The 14,184-nt window shown below is 40.3% G+C and overlaps 1 protein-coding gene across 1 annotated transcript in view; it reads left to right on the top strand.

Annotated features, from left to right (window-relative positions):
- The first annotated feature begins 1,416 nt into the window (after window positions 1-1,416).
- The window catches only part of LOC121885326 (atrial natriuretic peptide receptor 2), a 63,352-nt gene continuing 50,584 nt past the window's right edge, over window positions 1,417-14,184 (top strand). The window contains exons 1-2 of the mRNA XM_042394686.1: window positions 1,417-2,426; window positions 13,273-13,454. Coding sequence (XP_042250620.1) covers window positions 1,733-2,426; window positions 13,273-13,454 — 876 coding nt within the window. The 5' untranslated portion in view covers window positions 1,417-1,732. The remainder of the gene's footprint in view (window positions 2,427-13,272; window positions 13,455-14,184) is intronic.

Here is a 14,184-nt window from a genome sequence, read left to right as displayed (position 1 = left end):
CCTTATCACTGGCGTAGTTGTGCATTTGAATAGAACGAAGTCATCATTAATGTTATTAGTAACACCTGCGCTTTCAATGACACAATGCCTGCTGTGAGGAAGGCCTATTATAATAAAACTGATAATAACTCTTGTTCAGGTCAGTCTGGAAATACTGGGTGACAAATTTGGCTGAGCCTAAGGAATGTATCAATTTGTAAACGTCTATTAGTAAATTATGTGTCACTGTTTTACAGTCTGAGTGTCACATTTTCACAGATTTTGCGCCAAACTAGATGAACGTAATTACTTTAAATGCACCAATGTGGTCTAAGTCAAAATAGGTTACACTAATTCATGCAACCATCCATCTGTGTGTCCAGCTCTGACGAGAAGAGCAGAATTGCAACTTCATGAAACTATTTTTTTTCTATATTTTTGGGGGGTTGGTCTTGAAGAAGTTAAATTTCAAATACTAAAATACATCGAATCAGAAATACAAAAATCCGCCTATAAGATCCCTGTCAAACTGATGCTGAAGCCTGATTGGCTGGATTCAATCTGAATCAGGTACTAATGTTAAATGTGAAATTTTCCAAGTGAATCAGACTTGATCTTAGTTATGACCATTTAAAGTATAAATCAATAATCAAATCACAAGATGTGATGTTAATTTTGCCTTTATCCATAATCCAAGGCGAGTATGAGGTGACACTATGCATGTCAATGTAATGAATATAAAGACTGTTCAACAGGTATCCTCTTATCAACTAACTAACTGACACTTCAAATCTGTTATAAACCTATAAAATCCAACCTGTTAATACCTGGTGACAATTGCTAAAAAAAACTCCCCATTAAATCCATTAAAAGCTACACGTGCTTGGACGCCTAAAAGAATTCCTACTTGCTCAGCAGTAATTACTCACTAGACTGTAAAACTTTCCTGGGTGTTGAATGACAGGCAGGGGGCGACTCACGCCTGTTTTGAGGTCTATTCATACACTGCAAAAAAATAGGCATATTAAATCTTTTAACAAATAATCCAGTCTGTCATATGTCGTACTTTGCTTTACAGCCTCATTTTTCATAAAAAACATGCAACGTGTTTCCATTCCCAAACGTGTTCCTCTTCTTCTCAATGTAGTTTAATTTGTGAGTTTTGTTCAAACAACTGTGAGTCACTATCTGCCTTGATTTGTAAGAAGACAGAATAAAACAGATCTCTACTTTAATAAGAAGATTAAAATAATTATGACCTACACATAAATCACCCCAATTCTCTGAAAACACTTCATTATTTACCTAAAGTAAAATAATAATTTGAGACTCAATAGTGATTTACTGACAGGGCAAGAAGCACACACTTCTTGCAGTGTGTGACGTGTGGGGGCCGAGCAGAGGGCTGCTCTGATTTAAGTTGCAGTCATCTGGATGGATGTTATCACTGTCGGAGAGGCTATCAGCGTGAAGACCGCGCTGCGCTGGAAAAGTCGGTCTTGGGAAGTACAAGAACTTAATTTAACGTGGAATTACGCAGCAGAGATGCATGGCACAGCCTGGCTGGCACGACAGGATGATGGCTTTACCGACTTTGTTTGACTTTTGAGAGAGAGAGAAGGAAAGAGTGAGGGAGACGGATACTTATGGTTTGGTGTCAGGGTGCCACAGCCGGCCGTGTCTCCTCTCCAAACGGTGCGCACTCGGTGGCCGTACTTTACTCTCTGGGACTTCCAAGCGGCTAGGGCGCAAAATGGGATGCAGAAGCGCGTTGGGATGCTGCCTCTTCGCGGCGCTGTCCTGCTGCCTCCTCCCCGGTTGCAGAGGCAACATAACCGTGGCGGTGATGCTCCCGGACAACCACGTCAAGTATCCATGGGCTCTGCCGCGCGTCTTCCCGGCCATCCTCATGGCGCACGAGGACCTGCACAGCAAACACGGGCTACTGATCGGCCGCTCCATCAACATCCTGAACTACAGCACTGAGGACCCGGCCGCAGGCTCGTGCGCCGAGAGCCGTGCGCAGGTGGTGGCCGTGGACGCCAAACTTTACGTCCGCCCGGACGCTTTCTTCGGACCCGGGTGCGTGTACCCACTCGCCTCCGTGGGGCGTTTCGCGTCCCACTGGAAACTCCCGCTGATCACAGCCGGAGGAAACGCGTACGGCTTCGACAGGCGGGATGAGTACCGGACCATCGTGCGCAGCGGGCCGTCCACCACCAAGCTGGGGGACTTTGCCAACGTCCTGCACACGCACTTCAACTGGACGTCCCGGGCCCTGGTGACCTTCCACGACCTGCGGCACGACGACCGGCCGCACTACTTCCTCACGGAGGGGATCTTCCTGAACCTGAAGGAGATGAACGTCACGGTGGATGCCGAGCCGTACGACGACGACCTCATGGAGTACAAGAACGTCATCGGTGCCATGAGGGAACGCGGGAGAAGTAAGTTCACGCTGAAGGAAAAAGTGTGATTTTAAGTTTTAAATCCTGAAACAATCAAATGCGCGTATCGAACAAAACCTACAGCTTAGATATCACCTCCAAAAATAACTTGTAGTGTTTCTGATCAAATTTGAACAAGAGAAATCTTTGTGTGAGCTGTTTTTGTAACTTGTCTCTGAAGCAATGCTGACTTTATCTTGACATGAAACAGATCACCGGCTGGTGACTGTAAAGATTTCAGTGGATGGAGAAGGAAATTTCCTGTGAGCGGTTTATGTACGTTGGAAACAATTTAGTTAAATTGTCTCACACCAGTCGTCTGCTGGCAGAAATCTTTTTTGTTTCTTGTTTGACCTTTTAAATGGCCTGAGTGCATCATTTGGTCTGAGGGAGAATATTTAAAAATACATGGGTTTTTTTTTCATTTATTTATTTGGAGAATTAATTTGAGGTGTTTTACTACAATCCTTGAATGGGAGACTCCACTTTTATAGAATGAGGTCACAGTGACCTCATTTTTTTCCCTCAGCAGATACACACAGAGGTGGACTGGAATAGGTGCAGGGAAGGAAAGGCCTGTTTATTCCGGAGTTATTACAGAGGAATGTTTAGGCTGTGGGCAGTCTGCTGCTGCTGCTGCTGCTGCTGCTGCTGGTTTATTGCCTGCGGTGGACCACCACCTGCGTTTTTAAAGAGAAAGACACGGAGGTTGTGATCAAATGACTGACCTCCCTGCCAAAAACATGCCTTGTGTGTGTGTTGTTCACTTTGTGCTTTCTTGTTGCTGCTGCTGCTCATTCACTTGTAATGAAAAATCGGTGCAAACTTTGTTCAAACTCACAGAACTTTATTTCAAAATTTCCAAAGAAATATGTCAGGCAGGATTTGGGGGAGAAATGTGTATTAAATGATGCACAAGATATCTAGAATATTTCCATCTGATGGAATGATGCAGCCATAAAAACATGGAGTCTTGGGTTTGAATATTTCACTCAGTGGAAACATCATATTGCTTCACTGGAGAACTGGAACAAGATGATACAGAATATATATGATGCATGCTGTCAGCAGTGTGGAACAAGATGATTTTCAAACCTTTAAGCTACTGAAGGGGTAATAAAAAAGGTTGGGGGGGGGGGGCAAAATGTTTAATACCATAATTAATATGTATTTCCTCAAGTTTCAATAGAGTCATTTGGTTGTTAACACATGAGAATAACATTCTTTTTTTTCAACGAAGTGTAAATCCCTCGGTACAGAGGCTGTTAAATCAGTCGTCACTGTTCTCGCCTTCAGTTTAATTAACTGGAAACATTTTGAGGCTGACTTAATCATCGCTGCTGTTGTGAAAAGTTATGTGTGACTGGATTATGGCTTGTGCACGCTGGCAGCTGCACGTGTGCTGGTGTCGGTCTGTAGCCTGAGACTGTGTGGTGCATTAGGAAAGACGCAAGTTCACAAACTAAACCGAGCACAATTAATTCTGTGTCTATTTCTAGTAGAGATCCATTCATAAAGGTTGAAACGTTGTAACTAATGACTTTATTATTGTTCATAAATAATTTATTACTACTTTATGGATCAGTCATAATCTTTGACAGGATCAACTTTTGGGTTGGCATGTTTTGAAAAGTCTCTTATCATTTTCATTTGGTAATAATGCATTTATAAATGTTAGTAATCCAGCAATAGTTCAAACCTTGCTTTCTTCTTGAGAGTGAGATGAGAAGACTGAGCTCAACTTCACATTAAGTATGGAGGTGCTGTCAGGACAGGGTTAGCTGAGCATTAACACTGGAGTCAGGGGGAAACAGCTAGCCTGGCTTTGTCCAAAGTTTAAAAAATATTCATAGCAACACCTCATTTTGAGCGTAAAATCTGACTGAATGTGCAAAGTGGCCAGCAACTGCAGCTGTCTAATGAAAGTATGGGGAAAAGTACAAAATTTCCCTCTGAAATGCAGTGGAGGAAAGGCGACTAAACAAAGTATAACAAAATTGTATTTAACTACAGGTTCAGTAAATGTGCTTAGTCACCTCCCACCTTTGCTCTCTGTTACCTATCTCACACACAGTAATGTGAATCTAATGTTTTTCTTAAACTTGATTGCTTCAGAGTCAGCATTCAGCGATGCATGGCTGACCCTGATATTCATCTATAGTGCATGGGTGTGTTGCAAAATATGTATCTCCCTTTCCTGGGAAAGTTTGCAGGGAATAATTTTTGGAACCAGCTCAACATCTCAAAGCAAAGTCTGTTTCCAACCAGTAAATCTTTGAGTATTATGGTTTCTGGCACTGCGAAACAAACGGAGTTACGTATGTTTGAAACATTTTAACCTGTTACAGTTACAGTAACAGTTTCAACAAATAATGGACTAAATACAGCGTACCATAATTAAATAATAATTAAAGGGCGGTACAGCAGCAGGGAAAGAGGTCAAAGGTGCAAACCACCAAACCCCCCCCTTTATGGACCTGCGCAGTGAGCTGGAGGTCACGGAAGCTAATGGTTTTGTCAGGGCTTGTCCTGGCTTGGCATTCAGCTCACTTTTATCCCAGCAGATAACCTCCAGGCTATCAGCTCTGTAAAGTCACCCGGCTGCCGACTGGGTTCAAAAGGCAAGAGGCTGAACTGAGGTGGGAAAGAAAAACTGGAGCTTTTAACGTGAAGCTTTGCATCATTTGAGCTTTGACAGCTGACCGAGTGATTGCATGTAGTTACAGAGTTAAACACCCCTCTGAACACCACCTCTCATTCCCCAAATTCCTCATTTTAATACCTGGCAAATGCAGATGTGAGAAACAAGCAAGTAGACTTCCTCAGGTTTTGAGGAACTAATACCTTAATTGAGTGTTTTCTATTATGTGAGACTTTCTAGTATTCCTCCAAAGAAAAGTATTGTGGATTTAACTCCTTCTCACAGCTTTGTGGATTCAGATTGAACATTAGATAAGCTGATTACCAAATAGTCAAACTGCCAGAATCCAGGCTCTAAAAGTCCCTGGTTCACTTCATGCCAATGTGTTTTGGTAGTTTGATATTAACTAATAGGAGTCCTGAATTATTACCTAATTTTGTGGTACTGTCTTGTAGATTGCCTGATTCCAGACTTCTGAATCGCAGCACACATCTATGATTTGTTCAGCGACTGAAATCAGTCTGGTGTTGTTATCATTGAAAAACAATCAAGCCAATCACAGCGTTGTAGGCAGGATTAAGACATTATCTTTCTGTGCCAGAGCCAGAAATATGGTAACAGAAACACTGGCACGATAATTGTGACAACTGTGACTGAGATTGATGCGGTTATGCGGGTTGTTGCAAATCGGCAGAAATAACTCTTTTCACTGTGAACAGTTAACTGCTCCGAGTGATTGTTACCACAGCCGCTGTGGGACAGATACGGGACATGCTACTGATAGATTAGAGCAAAACAAAATTAAGCATTTTAGACAATAAAGGATGGATTGACAATTTTTCAAATCTGTCCTAAAACAACAGTCAAGAGCCCAAATGAACACTGAAACATGTTTTTCTTGCTGTTATCATTCCTCCTGTTCATACTGACCATTAAGATCCATTCATAATGCACTTACAATGTTAGTGATGGGGAACAAAATCCACAGTCTTCCCTCTGTGCAAAAACGTCTTTAAACGTTTATCTGAAGCTAATTTGAAGCAGTCTTTTTAGTGCCAAAATCCTCTTTTTGTTACTGTACTTCCACCGCAGCTCAACAGGGAAACACTGTCCAAGGAAACACAAAGAGGGAATTTGATGCTAAAAAGACAGTAAATGTGGCAGATATCCACTTGATATGACTAACTCACACTGCTGAAGCCTCATATAAGCTTCAGATTAACTTTTAATTGCATTTTTGCACAAAATGACTGTGTGGACGCACTGTGGATTTTGGCTCCCATCACTTGCATTGAAAGCACATTTGAAGGGGATCTTTTAATAGCCAGTATGAACAGGAGGAATGATTACAGTGATGAAACCCTCTTTCACTGGTCATATGGACAACTGACTGTTGTTTTAAGACACACTTGAAAAACTGTGAACCTGTCCTTTAAGTGTTTTAGACCATTTTCTTATCCAGTAGAGAAGCATGTGACCTTTCAACTGATCTTAACACGTGAAAGTTTCATTTACACCTGCTATTAACATGTGATCTGTATCTGGATACATTATCTGGATAATGCCATCTGATCCTGGTATCAATAAACATTTTTGTTAATTTAGTTTTGCCCACTTTGTGATCAGATCTCAATATGCAGATTATTCAGGTGGGACTGGCGGACTTAACAGTCGTGGCACCTCCCAAATCAAGAGAAGCAATGTCATTCAAGACTGACTGCCTCCAAATGTTGTCTGGCGGATTCAATCGCCTTCTGATCTAAATGCAGTCGTTTACACCTTTGAACGGTTTACATGCGTTTTTCCTTATCCAGATGACATATCCAGATACAGATTTTAATGACTAGTGTAAATGTCTCCAGTTTAGGGGATTTTCATTTTCATAACACTGAGACCATTCTTCACACTCAAGAACATTAGTTATTTTTAAATGAATGCAGCCTTCTTTCTTATACTGGAATATTTTTTAAGTTAAAAGGTCAGTTCACCCAAATAACCACCCTTTTTTTTCACTTAGCTCTAATGGTATCTGCACCATCGCTATTAACAGTTTTCTCTCACAGACCACTTTCTGCTGAAGAAATCGTCCCTGTAAAAACTGTTCACAGCATGTTCTGTGGACTATGTTGAGCAACAGGGACAATATATTACTTTTGAATATTCTTTATGTCATTTTTCAGTGCTTTGAGCAGCACAAGTGAAATCCCGCAGAAATCTTAGACACAGATATGTCAAAACTTGGACAAATTAATATTTGAAATATAACCAAAATTATCTGCATAGCTATGTGTGTGTTTTTTTTAAATATTTTATTTGGGTGAACAGACCCTTTAGGTAAAAGTTTCAAGCCTCTCCTCCACTGAAAGCAGTACTCTCAACATTGTGACTATACTCCAACTCCCATCACATTGCCCAGTCACACTCTCGCCTGGATGCTTCTCAGTCCATTAATGACACACGAGGGAAAATTTCATCTGTGTGAGTGGAAGAATACATCAGGCCGTGTTGCACGTACTTTTTGGAGTACATATGCCAGTGGTTTGTAGCTCCCAGTGAGCGATGAAAAGATTGTCTCTTCACAATGAAGCTCAGGGAGCGCCTCGGTGTAATTACAGAAATCCTATTTCCTGTGAAAACACTTTCAGGAGTCAACAATCGCAGATGTGGCGTATTGCTTCTTCAGTGTTCTCTAGTTTTCTATATAAAGGAATGCCACAGAGGAAAAGCTATAAGTCATCTATTTTACAACAGAGTCGTACATGGCCCCCAGACAGATTAGAGCATGAAAAAAAAAAAACAAAGAGTTGGAGGATAATCTTCTCTGACAAAAGATTGAGCTACAAGACAAATATGACACAGAGTCATGTTAGAAAATCCAGCATAATCCAATCGAAAAAGGGACAAAAACACTTGTAATTGGCCCACTCTCTGTTTTTTGTGCATTTGTATGGAGCCATCTAAAACAGTGAAATGTCCAAATTTGCAAACCAAACACAGTGTAATTAAGAGTCTGAATTATGACAGCGAACGTTACAAATTTACAGGAGAGTGACTTGTTTTCACTGGTTAAAGCTTTGCAGTTCCACACTAATGCACATGATAAATGCAAGGACTAATACAGGACTTCACATGAGAAGTGAGATTTTTCCAGCACTTTCCAGCACAAGTCAGCTTGTCTCAAGGCTTTGCTATAATCAGGTGTCATTTACTTGATACTAGTTGACAAATCTGCCTTTTTTGTCTGTTTCAAGACATTGACGTTCATTTGAGAACATCCGCCAAGGCTGCTTTAATGTCTATATGTGTTTTAACAATAGAAAATGTTTAAAAAAAAAAAAAAATCTGCATTTGGATATGCTTCAAAATATGCATTAGTGACAGAAAATCACCGGGCATACATTATTTGTTTTAATTCAAGTGAGAGCAGCAGTTCATGAGAAAGTAGCAAATATGTTTAAAAATACCCTATCTTGCAATGTTGAGAAATCCTGGATCCTCCCCAAACATGAATCACTTGTTCTTTGGCTCAACTTTCCATCAAGTCAGTCAACAGGTTTTTGAGATATCCTGCTAACTATCAAACAGAACACAAACAGGACAGAAAACATTATCTCATCAGCGGGGGTAAAAATGAGACATAATATATAAAATGATTGAAACAATCTCATCAAATGAAAACATGAATTCTGAATTACATAAGGAGATTTTCTACAGCATAGAAAACAGAGCAGAAGCAGGGTTGATTAACATCCTTGAGTTCCTGAAGTGGAACAACTTGTACCAAACAATTGAATGTGCCTTTGTGTTAAGTAAAGTGTGGCAGGTTCATGTACTGTAGCTGCGGCACAGAGGGACATTTTGCCTCAGCTGTCTGTGCATTTACTTTGGGAGCGATTCAGGAGACAGCAGGACTACTTGGCATGGTGAACCATGTTGGAAGAGATGAGAGTTGGGGTCTAAGCAGCGGCCGACTTTGGTCTAACACATGAGGAAATGTCTGCTAACTTGGAGGACTGCCTCGGAGTTGGCAGCAGCTACTCTGACATACGCTGCTAATGGAAATAATGCTAGGTTTTTTTTATTCATGACTCAACAGCAGGAAGGTGGAGGTGGCAGGGTGCAGGTACGCTGTCAGATCCTGTACGCAGATGGGTGTCAAGTTTGTTTCCTGCAACCGCAAACAATGAAATGTTGGAGTGTCTAAGTGAGTGAGGCGGTGAAAGTATACCTGCTCACCAAGTTAAGCACTAAGAGTTGGGGAAAATGGAGTCTAGAGTTTGGCAATCTTGACTTTTTTATGTAGGCAAAGTTCTTGTGCTGCTGCTTGTGTTTAGACATTTAACATTTGAGAACTTTGGCATCATTTATTAAATGGAAAAAAAGGGGTTTGTAGAATCTTTTTTTTTTAAAGTTTAAAAAAAGGATTGTTTTTGAAATGCTGACCTCACATTATACCTTGTATTATGTCTGAATCTCCCTCCTTCCTTATGTTGTTTCCCCTGTGTGAAGACCTCCGATCCAATATTCACACACGACTTTGAGCGATTTCTGTCTTCATTTTGGCTTCTTTGCTTCCTCTGACTGATGTTTTCCTAAATTTCTGCATGTGCTGCAGACGATCGTGTCGAAGCTTGACATTTATTAGAATCAGACATTGCAAAAGTCGAAATATGCGCCAGCTGTTGAAGTGTATTATCCACTACTCACGATATGCCCTTGATTTTAATATGTGAAACTACAAAACGTGGTGGAAAATGTGTCACATGGCTCTGCTTTTAACAGACATTATTGGCCATGTCAGCTAGGAAGGTAGCGATCTGCTACACAGAGCAATTAGACTGAAAAGAAGCACATTTAATCACTTTGAAGCAGGACCAGCTGAAGTAAATGTGTTGATCTGAATGTCTAACAGCACTCAGAACCATGCACATAACATGACATTACAACATTTTAACTTAAAGAGGGTCCAATGGCACATTTTTTTCCCCCACTGGCCCACTTGGCCAGTAGATCAGTTTTACTGGCCCCTTGTATATTTTCACTGGCCCGGCAGTCGAAAAATGAAAATAACACTTTTTTCCATAATTCTGGTGATTTATTCTTTGTATACATAATATGTACAACATGAAAGTTCCCTTTAGATTTGGTTGTTTTCCTTTAGTTATGGATATGTAATGTTGATATATTATTATTAGGCACATATTGGATCAGTAAATGAATGGTGTATAAATGAATGGAGTTATTGCTGATTGCTGCCAACAGTGTCCTCTTCTATAAGGGGAATCTGGCTAAAAGGGGAATTCATTTAGGATTGTTTTATAGTTTCAGCCTATAACTAACTGCATCAACAAGGAATTACATTTCAATAACCCTGTCAAAATTGTAAAAAGCATTTGAAATGCACAGAAGCAGAGACATTGTGTTTGAAATAACAATGAAAGGACAAAAATGCTGAGCTTACATGAGCTAAAAACTTAAGTGTTTTCAGCCCCACAGCTCGCTGTCTAGTGGCAACACAGAAGGTAATACAAAAGGGTTAAAAGTAGCTGAGAGTATACAAGCTTAGACAAAAAGCATCGTCCGTTTCGATATCTGATGCAGTTACTTAGAGCAGCAATGGAAATACAGAGCTACATACAGCAATTAAATTAAAATTATGTGCATGGTGCAGTAGCGCTACAACAGCTGGTTACACAACACGCTAAGTTAGCCAGGTACACGGCACAAAGAAGATCCAACCACAGCTGAATTTGGTGTAATAATGCGCTCATGTCCCACAGCAGCAACATCATAGCTACACTCGCAGCTGGTAAATCAACACAAGCTGAGGTGACTAGTGTCTGTAACGCTACATACACCGACTATATTTTCTGTTATCTGCCGAAGCTAGCAAGCTAATGTTAGCAGGCACGTAAGGTACCTCTTCCTCCACCGGGCCGAGGCTCGAGCCGCCCACAGGGCTTCTCTGGTTTCTAGTGGTGGTTGGCATCCAAAATGTCGCATCTACTAGATTTAAACTAAAATATGCACTGACCAAATAAAATAAACCCCTTCCCACCCATTTTCCACTCTGTTATAACTTCTCTATTCTTCAGGTGTTTGAAAGAAACTAAAAGCTTCTTTCAACATCTACTGCACACTTTGTCCAGAAACTCCCACTACACCCAGAAATCTCCTTGCTGCATCTACAATTATGTCAATTTTCTCATCAGACTTTCTTTCTACTCCAGCAGTACTTAGATCTGACCCTGATTATTTCAGCCTTCCTTACTCTCTTTGTACAGTTAGCCTCCTGTGCTGCATGAATCCCTTTGCAAAGAAGACACTCTGGATCTTTCTCACAGTCTCCTTCACAATCATTCTCTCCACATTTACCACATGTGGTAAAATCACTCCTACATACAAACAAACTCTGACCAAACTTCCAACAATTCTTGCTCTGCAAAGGTTTGGGAACATGCTCCAAATCAACGTGAAGCATAACAGATGTAGTCTCATACTTTTCATTAACTATTTAGTCAAACCTTTTCATTCTATAGCTGTCTGTCACCCCTTTATACTCTTTAAATCTCCTTGCATCAATTCTGTGTGAGACTCCATTAACAACATCTTTAATTGGAGCTTTCTTACTGGGCAGAAAACATGCCACTGGGTACGTATCCATCCCAGAACCCAACACCAAGATTTTCAAGGCTTTTTCCAGCTGTATCTTTGACATACACTCGATGAGTATCAAGCCGGATCATTTTACGTCGATCAGTTTAACTTTGCCCACTTCACTTTTAAGCCATCTTTCCACAGTGTGCTTTTCTGACAAAGCTCCACATCCAGCACCTTCTTTCAAACCCCGAATCGTCATTCCAACAATGCAGGTTTCTTCTTCATGATCACTCTCACTTTGACTTAATGAATCAACTCTCTTTTTCTTTCTCTTCCCTGAGGCTCTCCCACTTCTAACTTCAAAATTCCCATCTTCCATTTCCATTGTTCCCTCTCCATTTTCTGACTCCATCCCTCTGTCCTCTTCTGACCCCTCCCAGGTGCTTCGCTGTGGCTGGTTTACTCCTTGTTTTTTCAAAGGGACTTACCCATGACTCTGACTGCCTGTCACTGCATAAACTTTTATTGGCGAAGGCCATTGGGCCATCGGTTATGTCAAACCCTGTAAAAGAAATGACAGATTTCTGCTTTAAAGGTTATTTTGTGGTATCCTTAATATCTCCCTCAAATTTCCTCACAGCTCAGAGTGGATGTTATGAGGTTCAATAAAGGTCACAGCTGAGGTTAAAAACATCAACACAGTGCTAGCTGAGAGGAAATTTGGGGATTTGGGTAGCTACAAGGAAATCGTGGAGTGTATCTACAAGCAGAGAGAGGAAAGAGGCCAGTAAAACTCTGCCTACTTGACACAGACTCCTCCCACTGGTCAGGTCAACCCTCCAGCCTGCAAGCAGCCCTCCTCCTGCTCTCTAGCCTCAGTTATTATGTCTGTCATATTTGTGCCTGTTGTAGATGGTGGTCTAGCTGTGCTGTCTTACATCTGCCGTTTATTCATGTATGCTTACCAGTTGTTTTGAGTGTAAATAAACGGACATGGCTCACTGTTTAAATGAGAAATAAACAGGTGGCCAAAAATTCTGATGTAGACCAAAAATCAGAACTGTGCAGCAAGTCCTGCAGTGTAAGTGTGGTCTTTGACTTTGCATTGAGAGCAAGTGAAATTTATAAACCAATAGGGGATTTTTTTTTCACTTGTTACACTCCATCTTATCAAGAATTTTTTGTCAAGTACTGAACTCTAAAAGTTTTGTTTACTTAAAATAAGTGAGAAACCCTGCCATAGTTTTGTGATTATTTCAATATAAATCAGCTCATTCTGATCATTTTTCTACTTCTGCTAATATTGTCATCTTTTAAGATACTGAGTGTCAGAAGACTGAATCACTAGAATATCAGAAGATGGAAAAAAAAGAAAAATCACACTTGAATCTAGAAAATATGTGGCATGCTATGCTTTGTACTGTATTACAGATTGAAATTTCACTGCAATTGCAGATTACTTTTACTTGTTTTATGAAAATATTTTTTGACTCAGTATTTGACTTGAAAAGAATCGAGATTTTTGCAGTGTTTAAAGAAAAGTAATAATTTAAAGAGGCAAGTGGGAAAAGATGAACATCTTGTTTGTTGTTATTCTGTCTGCAGTCGTGTACATCTGCGGCCCCCTGGAGACATTCCTCAGCATCATGAAACACTTTCAGAACGAGATCCAGGACCCAGAAAACTACGCCATTTTCTATGTGGACGTCTTCGCCGAGAGCTTGTCAGAGCGCAAACCGTGGCAGAACTCTGACCCTGACTGGATTGATCCTATCAAGGTCTTTAAGGTAAAATGAACACAGAACAGACATACACATGGGATATAGACACGCACATAGGCACACAAATACTGTACAGTATATAAGAACAGAGATGTAAAGGCTGATTATATCACACAGTGCATCTGTATCCGTTTAACCATTACACACACAGTAACCAGAGGCAGGAAATAATAAAAAGACCAAAACCACCATTGGGAATTAGAAATGGATTTGCAGTTTCTGTTCATTTTCGCTCTAATTCCTATAAATTTTATCAGGCTCTTCTTATTGAGTTACACAGAATGAAATCCCTAGATCCAGTTGAAAACAGACAGTTGGCTCAAACATTGTACTTGTCAGTTTTTTCTGATAAAGTATTACTTGTTCCAAGAAGTCTCCTAAAACAAATCACAGTACATTGAAACCAAACATCAGTCACTGTAGTCACTTGAATTCATAAAACTCTTCAAAAATATTCCTGAACTGCAAAAAATAACCATTGTATCAAGTTGTTTTTGTCTAAATTTGAGTCTTAAAATGTTTTTATAAAACAAAAGAAAAAGTCTGCCAGTGCAGAAAGAATATCTCAACTGTTCCTAATAGAAATAATCTTGTTTCAACAACTTTTGGGAAGTAAGTGTCTGTATCTTGAAATAAGAAACAATAAGGTGACTTGTGGAGCTACTATTGAGAAAATGAAACCAAAAATACTGGAAACATCCATTCTAAGTAGACACACTAACTAATTTGACACACT

The sequence above is a fragment of the Thunnus maccoyii genome, chromosome 19, assembly GCF_910596095.1.
Source record: "Thunnus maccoyii chromosome 19, fThuMac1.1, whole genome shotgun sequence".
NCBI lineage: Eukaryota > Metazoa > Chordata > Actinopteri > Scombriformes > Scombridae > Thunnus > Thunnus maccoyii.
The sequence above is the reverse complement of the archived record's forward strand: the minus strand, read 5'-3'. Positions and strand labels throughout refer to the sequence as shown.